Below are 15,445 nucleotides of genomic sequence, written 5' to 3'. Positions count from 1 at the left end.
CAAAAAAAACAAAAAAAAATACTCAAGTTGAAAATAAAATCCATTTCACATGATATATATATATATATATATATATATATATATATATATATATACCCCACAAAAGAAAATAACTCCTGTCGCTTGCTGATATACTGCAGGAGGGACTCCAAAATGGCTGCTCTACAGGGTAAAATACGCGTCCTCTGTGGGGGTAAGTTCTGTGTAAAAGGCGCTGTGAACGGCTGATTTCAACATTTGAGCCGAAATTACTAACAACTTGCACCAAATGATACATTTTGCGCATGTCCACGAAAACCAAAGTGAAAAAAAAAAAAGGGTAAAAAGAAACGGTCAACAGGCAAAATTGATAAATACCTCCCTGTGGGGGAGATTTATCAAAACCTGTCCAGAGGAAAAGTTGCCCAGTTGCCAATAGCAACCAATCAGCTCGCTTCTTTCATTTTTAACAAGGCCTCTGCAAAGTGAAAGTAGCAATCTGATTGGTTGCTATGGGCAACTGGGCAACTTTTCCTTAGCACAGGTTTTGATAAATCTCCCCCTATGTCCTTATATTTTTCTTCTATTTGCTCTCTTGCCAGGTGATTGTCCTGGTTCACATAATGTTGGTTGTATTTTATGAAAATTCCAATAAAATTTTGTTAAAAAAAAAATTAAAAATACTAAAACAATCCTACAAAAGTACCTAGATTTACTTCTTAAATTTAAGTAGTTGACAGACTTCCCGCCTACAGGGAACAAGTCTATGTATCCTTAAAGTATTCACCGTACTTTTGTACCTGATTATAATATTTGTATCTGATAATATTAAAGGGGTATTCCAGGCAAAAACTTTATATATATATATATATATATATATATATATATATATATATATATCAACTAGCTCCGGAAAGATAAACAGATTTGTAAATTACTTCTATTAAAAAATCTTAATCCTTCCAATAGTTATTAGCTTCTGAAGTTTTCTATCTAACTACTCAATGATGATGTCACGTCCCGGGAGCTGTGCAGTTCCTATGGGGATATTCTCCCGGGACGTGAGTCATCAGAAAGCAGTGAGACAGAAAACAGCAACTCAACTTCAGGAGCTAATAACTATTGGAAGATTAAGATTTTTTAATAGAAGTAATTTACAAATCTGTTTAACTTTCTGGAGCCAGTTGATATATATATATATATAAAAAAAAAAGTTTTTGCCTGGAATACCCCTTTAATTCAATTTTCAAGCAGAGAAAAAAACTCTTCAATGCAACATACAACTGTCCCGTTCATAGTTCCTCGCAGTGAGGGTTCATTGGGGTAATTCCCCGTCTCATATGGCTTTCGTAGTGCTGCCTACATTTCCCATGATGTCATTGGTTTTGCAGACATAAAGGGGACAAGGTATCATCACTGCACCTGCTCCGAGTCTCACGTGATAGATCAGTGACACGGAACTTCTGTTCTTTAAAGGGGTACTCCGCACCCCTAGACATCTTATCCCCTATCCAAAGGATAGGAGATAAGATGTCAGATCGTGGGGGTCCCGCTGCTGGGGACCCCGGGATCTCGGCTGCAGCACCCACCTCAACGGCTTCCGGCAACGATGGAGGCTTCGGATCCCGACCACGCGAGCGAAAGCGCGTGATGTCATGACTCCACCCCCATGTGATGTCACACCCCACTCCTCAATGCAAGTCTATGGGAGGGGGCGTGACGCCGTCACGCCCCCTCCCATAGGCTTGCATTGAGGGGGCAGAGCGTGACATCACATGGGGGCGGAGCCGTGACGTCACAACGCTCCGGCCCCGTGAGCGACAGTAATCAGACCCGGAGCGAACACGCTCCAGGGACTGATTTTAACGGGGTGCGGCGTGCAAGATCACGGGGGTGCCCAGCGGCGGGACCCCCGTGATCAGGTATCTTATCCCCTATCCTTTGGATAGGGGATAAGATGTCTAAGCGCCGGAGTACCCCTTTAACTCATCCTATAGAATATTATATTAGATACGGCTTCAGCCTTTCCAAATTTCTCCCTGTTACTTGAGCTCTTACACATAGGACAGAAGTGTCAGGACCTGCATGTCTTCACCCAAAGGTCTTCATCCGAATTTGCAAATATCTAACAATGGAGGCACACCGGCCTACAGAGATAATACATCTAATATTATAAAAGGGGGTACTCCACTGGAAAACATTTTTTTTATTAACTGGTGACAAAAAAGTTAAACAGATTTGTAAATTACTTCTATTTAAAAATCTTAATCCTTCCAGTACTTAGTAGCTGCTGTATGATCCACAGGAAGTTCTTTTCTTTTTGAATGTCCTTTCAGTCTGATCACAGTGCTCTCTGCTGACACCTCTGTCCATGTCAGGAACTGTCCAGATCAGGAGAGGTTTGTTATGGGGAATTGCTCCTACACTGGACAGTTCCTAAAATGGACAGCAGTGTCAGCAGAGAGCACTGTGGTCAGGGAAAAAGGAAATTCAAGAAGAAAATAACTTTCGGTGGATCATACAGCAGCTGATAACTACTGGAAGGATTCAGATTTTTAAATAGAAGTAATTTACAAATCTGTTTAACTTTAAGGCACCAGTTGATATAAAAAAAAAAATGTTTTCCAGTGGAGTACCCCTTTAACTTCCTCTGGAGCATACAGCAGCTGATAAGTACTGGAAGGATTAAGATTTTTTAATAGAAGTCATTTACAAATCTTTTTACCTTTCTGGTGCCAGTTGATATTAAAAAATTTTTTCCAGTGGAGTACCCCTTTAACTTCCTCTGGAGCATACAGCAGCTAAGTACTGGAAGGATTAAGATTTTTTTTAATACAAGTAATTTACAAATCTTTTTAACTTTCTGGTGCCAGTTGTTATGAAAAAATTGTTTTCCCTTTAATCATTATGAAGGATACTATAGGCTATTTAGATTGGAAACGAAGTACAAAGCACCGAGCAATTGTCTGATTTTTTATTGCTATTCTTCAGGTATTTCCTCCTGTTTTCGCTATAGACTAATTGTGATACTTTATATGTGATATGGTATTTCATGTCACATTAGAAGAAACAGTTTTTTTTTTTTTTACTTTATTTCCAACTTCATTCATATCTGTTTTTGTTTCTTTGTCTATCACAATACTTCAATACTATAAAAACACATTCATTGCAGTTACAAGAATAAGACAGGTCCTTAAAGGTCACGTAGTCTGTTTTCATTTCGTACGGATTTCACAAGCAGAAAAGCATTATGGTTTCTGTGGCTTTTACCATTCAACAGATGTGAAGAGAGATTTTTCAGTTAAAACCTTAAAGGAAAACTGTCACATATTTTCTCCCGCACTATCTACAAGTACTGGTGGATAGTGCGGGAGACACTGATTAAAACGAGCCCTACCTTGGTCTGATCCGCGCCGCCGTTCGCCCGCACTTGTAGTTTTAATCTCTGTGTATATCCGGCTGTAACTGGCAAAGGCGGGGCTTCTGCGGGCTAACGGACACTGACGTCAGCGCCGCTCATGAATATTCATCCCTCCTGTTCTCCCTCTCTTCGCCGCTCCTAACCAGAGGGAGGGATGAATATTCATGAGCGGCGCTGATGTCAGTGTCCGTTAGCCCCGCCTATGCCAGTTACAGCAGGATATACACAGAGATTAAAACTACAAGTGCGGGCGAAAGGCGGCGCGGATCAGACCAAGGTAGGGCTCGTTTTAATCAGCGTCTCCCGCACTATCCACCAGTACATGTGGATAGTGCGGGAGAAAATATGCGACAGTTTTTCCTTTAAAAAAAAAAAAAACATCAGTAAACAGACCCGTTGCAATAGGTTGACTTCAGTCATTGCTTTAACAGCTGTATATAATTTATTAAGAAAGAAAGTGAAGTATACTCCTTAAAGGGGTTATCCAGGAAAATACTTTTTATATATATATATATATATATATATATATATATATATATATATATATATATATATATATATTTTTTTTTTTTTTTTACATCAGATAACCAGAAGCTCATTTATATTCTCTGCCGCTTTTTTTTTTTTTTTTCTCTTCTATAACCGGCCACTTCCTTTTTGTAGACAAGGCATCCCACCACTTTATCTCATTACCTTTCAGAAGCAAAATCTTCTGCACGTGAAGGTTTTTTACCTACCAGTCAATTCCAGAAGTTTTTATCACAATGTTCAATGAAGATTATGAACTGACACCCACCTCGGATTACTATACCGTAAGTATGGCTGACTACAGTACTTTACAGATTATTTTAAAGTGTATACGTTATATGACACAGGTATAAAGAGAACAAGAAAAGAGATGAGTGAACTTACAGTAAATTTGATTGGTCACAAACTTCTCGGCTCGGCAGTTGATGACTTTTCCTGCATAAATTAGTTCAGCATTCAGGTGATCCCGTGGGCTGGAAAAGGTGGATACAGTCCTAGGAGACTCTTTCCTAGGAATGTATCCACCTTTTCCAGCCCACGGGAGCACCTGAAGGCTGAACTAATTTATGCAGGATAAGTCATCAACTGCCGAGCCGAGAAGTTCGTGACGGTTCGAATTTACTGTAAGTTCGCTCATCTCTAAACAGGAACAAGGTTGTAAAAACAACATTTGACCAAGGGATTTTGCTTATTTAACAGAATTGTTAGAAAGTGTTTTTCCCATTTTTAAAAATTTATTTACCATTATTACCGTATTTTTCGCCGTATAAGACGCACTTTTTCTTCCCCAAAACTGGGGGGGGAAAGTCAGTGCGTCTTATACGGCAAATACACCCCTATCGCGGCGGTCCCTGCGGCCATCAACGGCCGGGACCCGCGGCTAATACAGGACATCACCGATCGCGGTGATGCCGTATATTAACCCTTCAGACGCGGCGATCAAAGCTGACCGCCGCGTCTGTGGGGAAAGTGACACTAACCCGGCTGTTCAGTCGGGCTGTTCGGGACCGCCGTGATTTCACCGCGGCGGTCCCGAACAGCCCGACTGAATAGCCGGGTTAGTGCTTACAGGACACCGGGAGGGACCTTACCTGCCTCCTCGGTGTCTTCTCCGTTCAGGGATCCCCTGTATGGCCGGCGCTCTCCTTCCTCGTCATCACGTCGTTGCGTACATGCGTCGGCGTGCGTAACGACGTGATGACGGCGACGGAGAGCGAGGATACCCGGCCGGCAGCAGAGACGTTCCGGAGCTACGGGGACACGGCGACAGCGACATCCAGGGCAGCGGTGACGGGTCCAGAGCGGCGGGGACACGTGAGTATTACCTCCTATGCAGTGGTCTTCAATCTGCGGACCTCCAGATGTTGCAAAACTACAACTCCCAGCATGCCCAGACAGCCAACGGCTGTCTGGGCATGCTGGGAGTTGTAGTTTTGCAACATCTGGAGGTCCGCAGGTTGAAGACCACTATTGGGTTAAAAATCTTTATTTTTTTAGATTTTGCACCTATAAATTGGGTGCGTCTTATACGCAGGTGCGTCCTATAGGGCGAATAATACGGTATATTCTTTACATGAGCTGTAAGCAACTCTAATGTCATCCGATGCATCTCTTAGTCACTATGACAGCTGACATACAAAAAATATGTTGACTGAGGTTTGCTGTGATTTTTTTTTTATTAAATTTTTTTTGTGAACATTATTCTTATATGAAACCTTCAAAATATTAAAGACCAAAGAAAGGCAACAATTACATCCACAGCTACAAACCCCCTTAGCTGACAGTAATATTCTAGAAAAAAGGACAGCAATAAGTTGTTTTACAAAAAAAATTGTGATTTTAATTGTATTTTGTATTTTTTTTTATTATTATTATTGTTGTTTTTTATTATTATTATTATTATTATTATTATAGTTTTTTATTATTATTATTATTATTATTGTTTATTATTTTGTTTAACTGGGGGTCCTGTTGCAGGCAGCCAGTGACTGGCTGAGCATTTTTGCATGTCTCAAAGGATGGGGGCCGTTCTGCTCCAAGATCATGGGGGGGCCCAGCAGTCGAACCCTCCATGATCAGACATTTAGACCCTATCCTGTGGATAGGGAATAAGTTTTAGTGACCCAGATTTCCCCTTTAAGGGAAGAAATTCTCCTGAACACTCACCTGCCTACAGTGGTCTCTCAAGTTACAGTATGTACATTATAACTCTATGGCAGTGTTTCCCAACATTTATCAGCTCGTGGCACCCCTCGGAATTTTTTTTTTTTTTTTTTTGCGGGGCACACCTACCAAAGTTGAGAAGCAAAAAAAAAAAAAAAAAAAAAAAAAGCCACACTGCACAATATCTATTTATCTGTGGGTATGCAGATTACAGTGCTTCTTTATACAGCAACTCACAAATGACGTCTTCTCTAATCACCGTCGTTCCCTTTTCTTCTCCATCTGGTCCGGGTCATCATGACAATTTCTTTCAGCCACAATTCTTCAATGCTAAACCTGCAAAACAAACCTATTAGGCTCTGCACTTTTCCAGCATCAGCCTCCAGATTCCCCTTTTACAAGTGAAGAGGAATACAGGGGCATATAGGTGTAAAGGGGGTAACAGAGGGGTGTAGAAAGGTTTACATGGGTAACAGAGGGGTGTAGAAGAGTGTACATGGGTAACAGAGGGGTGTAGAGGAGTGCACATGGGCGGCAGAGGGGTGTAGAGGAGTGTACATGGGTGACAGAGGGGTGTAGAGGAGTGTACATGGGTGGCAGAGGGGTGTAGAAGAGTGTACATGGGTGGCAGAGGGGTGTAGAGGAGTGTACATGGGTGGCAGAGGGGTGTAGAGGAGTGTACATGGGTGACAGAGGGGTGTAGAGGAGTGCACATGGGCGGCAGAGGGGTGTAGAGGAGTATACATGGGTGACAGAGGGGTGTAGAGGAGTGTACATGGGTGGCAGAGGGGTGTAGAAGAGTGTACATGGGTGGCAGAGGGGTGTAGAGGAGTGTACATGGGTAACAGAGGGGTGTAGAAGAGTGTACATGGGTGGCAGAGGGGTGTAGAGGAGTGTACATGGGTAACAGAGGGGTGTAGAGGAGTGCACATGGGCGGCAGAGGGGTGTAGAGGAGTGTACATGGGTGACAGAGGGGTGTAGAGGAGTGTACATGGGTGGCAGAGGGGTGTAGAAGAGTGTACATGGGTGGCAGAGGGGTGTAGAGGAGTGTACATGGGTGGCAGAGGGGTGTAGAGGAGTGTACATGGGTGGCAGAGGGGTGTAGAGGAGTGTACATGGGTGACAGAGGGGTGTAGAGGAGTGTACATGGGCGGCAGAGGGGTGTAGAGGAGTGTACATGGGTGACAGAGGGGTGTAGAGGAGTGTACATGGGTGGCAGAGTGGTGTAGAAGAGTGTACATGGGTGGCAGAGGGGTGTAGAGGAGTGTACATGGGTGGCAGAGGGGTGTAGAGGAGTGTACATGGGTGACAGAGGGGTGTAGAGGAGTGTACATGGGTGGCAGAGGGGTGTAGAGGAGTGTACATGGGTGGCAGAGGGGTGTAGAGGAGTGTACATGGGCGGCAGAGGGTGTAGAGGAGTGTACATGGGGGACAGAGGGGTGTAGAAGAGTGTACATGGGTGACAAAGGAGTGTAGAGGAGTGTACATGGGTAACAGAGGGGTGTACATGGGGGACAGAGGGGTGTAGAGGAGTGTACATGGGTGACAGATTGGTGTATAAGAGTGTACATGGGTGACAGAAGAGTGCAGAGGAGTGTACATGGGTAACAGAGGAGTGTACATGGGTGACAGATGGGTGTAGAAGAGTGTACATGGGTGGCAGAGGGGTGTAGAGGAGTGTATATGGGTGACAGAGGAGTGTACATGGGTGACAGAGGGGTGTAGAAGAGTGTACATGGCTAACAGAGGGGTGTACATGGGTGACAGAGGAGTGCAGAGGAGTGTACATGGGTAACAGATGGATGTACATGGGTGACAGAGGGGTGTAGAGAGGTGTACATGGGAGACAGATGGGTGTAGAAAAGTGTGCATGGGTAACACAGGGGTGTACATGGGTGGAAGAAGGGTGTAGAAGAGTGTACATGAGTGGCATAGGGGTGTAGAGGGGTGTACATGGGTTACAGAGGGGTGTAGAGGAGTGTACATGGGTGACAGGGGGCGTAGGGGTGACAGATGGGTGTAGACAGGTGTACATGGGTGACAGATGGGTGTGGGAGAGTGAACATGGGTGACAGGGTGTGTAGGGGGTGACAGAGTGGTGTAGGGGTGACAGATGGGTGTAGAGGGGTGTACATGGGTAACAGATGGGTGTAGAAGAGTGTACATGGGTGACAGGAGTAGTGTTGAGCGGCATAGGCCATATTCGAATTCGCGAATATTCGCGAATATATGGACGAATATTCGTCATATATTCGTGAATATTCGCATATTCGTAATATTCTCGTTTTATTTTCGCATAATCGAAAATTCGCGAATGCGAAAATTAACATATACGAAAATTAGCATATTCAAAATTAACATAAGCGACAATTCGCATATACGAAAATTAGCATATGTTAATTTTCGCATATGCGAAAATTCGCACGCACAGTAGTATTAGAGCCTTCTTTACACCACACAAGCTGGAAGCAGAGAGGGATGATCACTGTGATGTGTACTGTGAAAAAAAATTATAATAAAAAATAAAAAAAATGAATATTCGTAATTACGAATATATAGTGCTATATTCGCGAATATTCGCGAATTCGCGAATATGCGATATTCGCGAATAAAATTCGCATTGCGAATATTCGCGAGCATCACTAGACAGGAGGTGACAGAAGGATGTAGGGGGGGCAGATGAGTGAAGAATGGTGTGCATGGGTGACAGATGGATGTAGAAGAGTGTACATGGGTGACAGGGGGGCATAGGGGGTGACAGAGGGGTGGACAGGGGTGACAATTGAACAGAGGGGTGAATAGGGAGTAGACATGGATGACAGAGGTGTAGACTGGGGGGTGGTCAGAGGGGTGGACGGGGGGTTGAACATGGGTGACAGGGGATGGACAGGGGTGGCGAAGGTGGACATGGATCACAGGGATGGGGACATGGGAGACAGGGGGGTGAAGAGGGGTGTAGAGGAAGAGTGGCACAGTTACCCATAGCAACCAATCAGATTGCTTCTTTCATTTTTCACAGGCCTTTTCAAAAATGAAAGAAGTGATCTGATTGGTTGCTATGGGCAACTGGTCAACTTTTCCTCTGCACAGGCATCTCCCCCTATAAATATACTTAGAAAGCAATAGGCCTCATATAAATTTGCCCTTGGCATTTCCCGCCTTATATTCTTGCATTTCAAAATTATTTTGCTGAAGAAAATGTACTTACTGATGTGGTAGTAAGACACTAGACTTTAACCCTGTACCTTCCCTCACCTGTATCTCAAAGTTTTTTTGTTTTACGTTTATCAATTTCTGACTCATTCGGAAAGATCCACATGATGCTAAAACCAAAGTGGTGAACATCTGTATTCTGAGCTACAAACAGGACCTTTAAGAGGCAATACCACAAAGCCACTATAAAACTCACAACCACTCGTGACATTTTGTAAACCGGCAAAACAACAATAGCCTTGAGGTTTACGCACATGGTAGTATAGCTCGGGTAACCTTTGTGTCACGCCATAATGGAGTTGTGTGCCCCTTTTGATGCCCCCATGATTTTATTTGCCTTGGCAGCAGTTTCTGGACACTGGTCGCTATAGGTAAAAGTCATTTTCTATATCCGTCGTCCCCAGTATTTTCCCATTTAATACATATTACCAGCCTGGATTTTACTTCCCATGTGCATAACTCTACATTTATCAGTGTTGAACCTCAACTACCACTTCTTAGCCCAAGCTTCCAATCTATTTAGGTCCATTTGTAACAGTGCTCTGTCTACTCTTGTGTTATCCACTATACATAATGTGCTGTCCTCTATTGTGTTATCTGCTAATCACAGTGCACAGTCCTCTATTGTGTTATCTACTATACACAGTGGACTGTCCTCTATTGTGTTATCTACAGTGACATACAGTGATCATCCTGGAATCAACTAATATAATAACTAGAAGGTCCACTGTAAAATATTAAAGGGGGCCTGTCATCAGTTTCATGCAAACTGCAAGTAGCATGTAACAAGGAAAGACTCATTCTTTATAGTGGTTTATGGTTAACTTTGAAACACCGAGGCTTTTTAGACTAATCATACTAATGACATTGGTCCTGAGTCGTTGGGACGGTCCCCAGAAGCTTCTCTTCACCTTTATTGATAGATATCTCCCTATATGCAAGAAGGGAATGATCTGACTGCCCTGATGACTTGGAGACCTTTCTCAGCCTGTGTTATAAGTATAATTTCTCTGAAATAGCGTAATGTAGTTTGGTCAGCTTGAAGATGAGAGGTTCCTTTTAACAGGGTACTCCACTTCTCAGCGTTTAGAACAAACTGTTCTGAACGCTGGAACCGGCACCAGGAGCTTGTGACATCATAGCCCCGCCCCTCATGACATCATGCCCCACCCCCTCAATGCAAGTCTATGGGAGGGGGCGTGATGGCTGTCACGCCCCCTCCCATAGACTTGCATTGAGGGGGCAGGGCGTGATATCATGATGGGGCGGGGCTATGACATCACAAGCTCTTGGCGTTGGCTCCAGCGTTCCGAACAGTTCCAAACACTGAGCAGCGGTGTACCCCCTTTAACTATTTCTGTAAACTCTTTGCTTTGTTCACATTTAATTGATTTTTTTTTAAGACACAAATGGGGGAATTTACAAAAAACGATGTAACTATGTCTTACACAGTGTAAACATAGACAAACAGATTCCAAATGAGCCAAATCACAGTCACAGTTACCTTCAGGCTAGACTGTCTACATGTGTGCCCTTCCTTGTTCAGTTAGGCTCACTTTCCTTTTATTTTTGGTGCAAATGTGTGTTATTTGCCATGCACCACAATTTTGATACTAAGTGAGCCAAAATTCTGGTTCTCTGGGCAGAGTAAAGGTAGGCCAATATTTTTCCTTCTCCATTCATGTCTAAAGTTAGATCAGAATACTGCTGCCTCCCTGGTGTCAGACTGCAGTGCATTATGGGAGCTAATTAAATGTTTTAGGGGTACTCTGCTGCTCAGCGTTTGGAACAAACTGCTCCGAACTCTGGAGCGGGCGGGAGCTCCTGACATCATAACCATGCTCCCTTATGATGTCACACCCCACCCCCTCAATGAAAGTCTACGGGAGACGACGTGACAGCTGTCACACACCCTCCCATAGACTTGCATTGAGGGGGCAAGGCGTGACATCATGAGGGGGCGGGGCCTATGACGTCACAAGCTCCCGACCCCTTTAACCTTGAATTCAAAGCTTTTATGTGATGTAAAGGTGAAGTTATATGTAAAATATTAAATAACTCCTTTAATTGTGTTTGTAGGATTATACACCAACCGCAGACTCTTCGCCTTGTGAGCCGTCGGAGACATTTTTTGGATACTTCATTCCGGCAGCCTTTACAATTGTCTTTCTGTTGGATCTATTAGGAAATGGATTGGTGCTGGCCATATTGATGAGCAGGCGAACCTCCTGGCATCTAGCAGATCACTATCTGTTCCAGCTGGCTTTGTCGGATCTTCTTCTTGGTCTCACGCTACCATTTTGGGCTGTCCAGTATGGCTATGGTTGGGTGTTCGGTCAAGTTTCTTGTAAGCTATTGGGAGCTCTGTTCACTATAAATATGTATAGTAGTATTTTACTCCTTGTTTGCATTAGCTTGAGTCGATATTTCTCTATAGTTTACGCTGTGGATCTTCATAAGAAGCTGCGTCCCATCCACACGTTCATGATCTGTGTTTTTGTCTGGATGTTATCTTTCTTTTTGTCTTGGCATGAGTTTTATTTTCGCGGGGTTGGAAATAGCCTTCTATCTGGCAAAACCATCTGCTTCTATAAATTTGACCCGGAGAAATCAAACTCGTTGAGGATTGCATTACAACTTACAGAACTTACTATTGCTTTCATCATCCCCTTAATATTTATGTTGTTCTTCTACTCTCGAATATTTTGTACTCTTCAAGGATCCAGGTTGAACCACTCCAGAAGGTCTCAGTTAGTCATCGTTGTTCTCCTGCTCGTCTTCTTCTTCTGCTGGGCACCATATAAATCTTTGCAGCTCATCGATACTCTTCAAAGAATGGGTTACGTCGCCCGCAACTGCCATTTCGAGATGATGATAGACATTGGCCTGGCGGTCACTCAGACATTGGGTCTATGTCACGTCTGCATAAACCCCATTATATATGCCTTTGTTGGGGTTAAATTTAGGAAAGAAATTTTTAAGGTTTTCAAAAGGTTATCTGATCATGTGGTCAACACCAGTGTCATTCTATCCAGAGATGGGACAATCATTACTGACTCTAATCCGTCATACTCCAAAATTATGTAATCTCAGATGTAAAATCTAAATTTTAACAGGTAGTAGCCAGTTCTACATGGAATTATAAAAAAAAACATTACAAATAGAACCTCTTGTGTGAATAGGCTTGCGTCCAGCTTTGCAACCTAGCTTTATGTTTGTGAATAAAGCATTTTTGTGGGCAGTGCTTTAGTTTTTTTTTTTTTTATCTCCATCTTCCAAGAGCCATAACTCTTATTTTTTTCTGTTGATATAGCTGTTAGCTTTATTCCACAAGTGAGTTTGATTGTGCTAAATGTATATAGTTTTTCTTATCCTCATATCCCGTCCTCATATTCCGTCCTCATATCTCGTCCTCATATTCCATCCTCATATCGTGTTTTCATATCCCATCTTTATATCCCATCTTCATATCCCATCCTCATATCTCGTTCTCATATCCCATCCTCATATCTCGTCCTCATATTCCGTCCTCATATTCCATCCTCATATCGTGTTTTCATATCCCATCTTTATATCCCATCTTCATATCCCATCCTCATATCCCGTCCCCATATAGTGATGAGCAGCAGGGGCCATATTCGAATTTGCTATTTTTCGTGAATATATGGACGAATATTCGTCCTATGTTCGCTAAATTTGCATATTTGCTATGTTCATTCCCTTTTTTTTCCCATGTGAAAATTCGTAATTAAATTTGCATAGTGAGTATGCACGATTATATCTTTCACCTAAAAGAAGGGCGAGATCAGTGTCCTCTGGAAGTGCCGATATTTGCGAATATTTGCATATTCACATATATGAAACATTCGCGCTCCACACCGACTCACACAGTAAATAATATTGGAGCCTTCTTCGGACCACAAGCTGGAAGCAAGGAGGGATGCTCAGTTTTTTTTTTACACAGTACACATTTATTGTTGTGATGTGTACTGTGAAGAAAAAATACAAAACCCCCCCCAAAAAAACAAAAAACGAATATTCGTCATTATGAATATATATTGCGATGTTCCAAATATTAGCGAAATCGCGGCGTGCCGATATTCGTGGTAAAAATTTGCATTTCGAATATTCGCACTCAACACTATCCCCATATCCCACCTCATATCCTGGTTGTGGACTATTAAAGATTGTAACACATCAGTATAGGCAGGGAGTAGATAATTTATAATGCTCTATAAACCAGGAGGGTTCCTGCCCTCGGCTGTCCGGGCATGCTACTTTTGCACCATCTGGAGGTCCACAGTTTAGAAACCACTGATACAGGGCAGTATGTACTCCATTGTCTGGGTTTATCAATGTGTCTGAAACTAAAACTGTCTGGTTTTGTTCATGACAACCAATCACAGCTCAGCTTTCATATCCTAACAGGCTCTGGAAAAATGAAAGCTCAGCTGTGATTGGTTGATATAGGCAAAACCAGACAGTTTGGGTTTCAGGCAGATGGACAAATCAGGGCCCATGTTCCTTCATGCAGCCTCATATTACAGGTAGGGTTGCCACCTTTCTTGCAAAAAAAAAATACCGGCCATGCTAATTTGCATAATTAATTATACATGCGTGACATCACAGGATACACATTTGCGGGGGGAAATTTTGTCCTATTCTAACCCCTATAAATTTTTCCTTATACGGGCCTGTATGAGGCTCATTTTTTGCACCCCGGTCTGTAGATTTTAAGAGCACCATTTTTGTTTTAATGTGACTTTTTGATCGCTTTTTTTAAAATTAGAGTACCTATCATGATCTAAACTCTCCCCCCCCCCCCATTTGTACCTCACTGACACTATCCCTGTGTTTCTTTTCATTCAAAACCCCCTCTTTCTACCTCATTTATTGTCTTCTTGGCTGCTCATTCAGCCATCCTAGTGTGAGGGAGGATGGAGGCGTGGCCCAGTATAGAGGCTGTGAACAGCAGTCAGCAGCTCTGAGTCTTCTCCTCTCTGTTTACAAATGCATGTGCAGAGAGAAGAAAGATCGGAGCTCAGATAGTAAAATGAATGAGGACATGCAGTAAAGCAGAGTCAGGAGTATGCCCTGTTGTGCTATGAGCTGACTGACAGACAGGGAGCAGTGCTGAGCTTGTCTGTGTCCCGACTGCTGTCTGAGATTTAAGACTCCAGCATGAGTCTGAAATCTATAAAAAGGGCTTGCGGCCAGGACTGGTAGGGAGACCCCTAGTGGTCATTTTTTCAAAGTGGAAAATTAAATAGAAAGAAGCATATTTTTTAAACCCCTTAAGGACTCAGCGTTTTTCTGTTTTTGCATTTTCATTTTTCCCTCATCACCTTCTAAAAATCATAACGCTTTCAATATTGCACCTAAAAATCCATATTATGGCTTATTTTTTACGCCACCAATTCTACTTTGCAGTGACATTAGTCATTTTACCCAAAAATCCACGGCAAAACGGTACAAAAATCATTGTGCGACAAAATTGAAGAAAAAATTTCATTTTGTAACTTTTGGGGGCTTCCGTTTCTACGCAGTACATTTTTCGGTAAAAATAACACCTCATCTTTATTCTGTAGGTCCATACGGTTAAAATGATCCCCTACTTATATAGGTTGGATATTGTCGTACTTTGAAAAAAATCATAACTACATGCAGGAAAATTTATATGTTAAAAATTCTCATCTTCTAACCCCTATAACTTTTTTATTTTTCCACGTATGGGCCAGTATGAGGGCTCATTTTTTTGCGCCGTGTTCTGAAGTTTTTATCGGTACCATTTTTGTATTGATCAGACTTTTTGATCGCTTTTTATTCATTTTTTCATGATATAAAAAGTGACCAAAAATACACTATTTTGGACTTTGGAATTTTTTTGCAAGCACGCCATTGACCGTGCAATTTAATTAACAATATATTTTTATAGTTCGGACATTTTCGCACGCGGCAATACCAGATATGTTTATTTTTATTTACACAGTTGTTTTTATGGGAAAAGGGGGGTGATTCAAACTTTTAATAGGGAAGGGGTTAAATGACCTTTGTTAACTTTTTTTTCACTTTTTTAAGAAATACCGGCAGGGTGGCCAAAATACCGGCTGTGCCGGTAAAATACCAGTCAGGTGGCAACC

General features: G+C 42.5%; 1 protein-coding gene across 4 annotated transcripts; it reads left to right on the top strand.

The window, feature by feature from the left end:
- Window positions 1–563: 563 nt before the first annotated feature.
- Window positions 564–13,630, top strand: LOC130293368 (C-X-C chemokine receptor type 3-2-like). 4 transcript variants are annotated; one of them, XM_056541971.1, is made up of 3 exons: window positions 564–581; window positions 4,064–4,212; window positions 11,385–13,630. In XM_056541971.1, exons 2-3 carry the CDS (start codon window positions 4,165–4,167, stop codon window positions 12,390–12,392), a joined length of 1,056 nt encoding a protein of 351 aa, XP_056397946.1. In that variant the 5' UTR covers window positions 564–581; window positions 4,064–4,164; the 3' UTR covers window positions 12,393–13,630. The 4 variants fall into 4 exon arrangements, with proteins under 4 accessions (XP_056397946.1, XP_056397948.1, XP_056397949.1 ...); XM_056541973.1 differs by lacking the exon at window positions 564–581 and adding an exon at window positions 1,293–1,386; XM_056541974.1 differs by lacking the exon at window positions 564–581 and adding an exon at window positions 3,586–3,677 and having other exon boundaries at window positions 4,101–4,212.
- The last annotated feature ends 1,815 nt before the right edge of the window (window positions 13,631–15,445 follow it).

The sequence above is a fragment of the Hyla sarda genome, chromosome 10, assembly GCF_029499605.1.
Source record: "Hyla sarda isolate aHylSar1 chromosome 10, aHylSar1.hap1, whole genome shotgun sequence".
Classification (NCBI taxonomy): domain Eukaryota; kingdom Metazoa; phylum Chordata; class Amphibia; order Anura; family Hylidae; genus Hyla; species Hyla sarda.
This window is presented reverse-complemented; position numbering and strand designations above follow the sequence as displayed.

What these genes read in the sequence shown, in the direction of transcription:
- LOC130293368 (XM_056541971.1), top strand. Translation starts at nt 4,165, where the DNA reads ATGTTCAATGAAGATTATGAACTGACACCCACCTCGGATTACTATACC. An exon ending in CCACCTCGGATTACTATACC is followed by an intron (nt 4,213 to 11,384) that starts GTAAGTATGGCT and finishes TTGTGTTTGTAG; the next exon opens with GATTATACACCAACCGCAGA.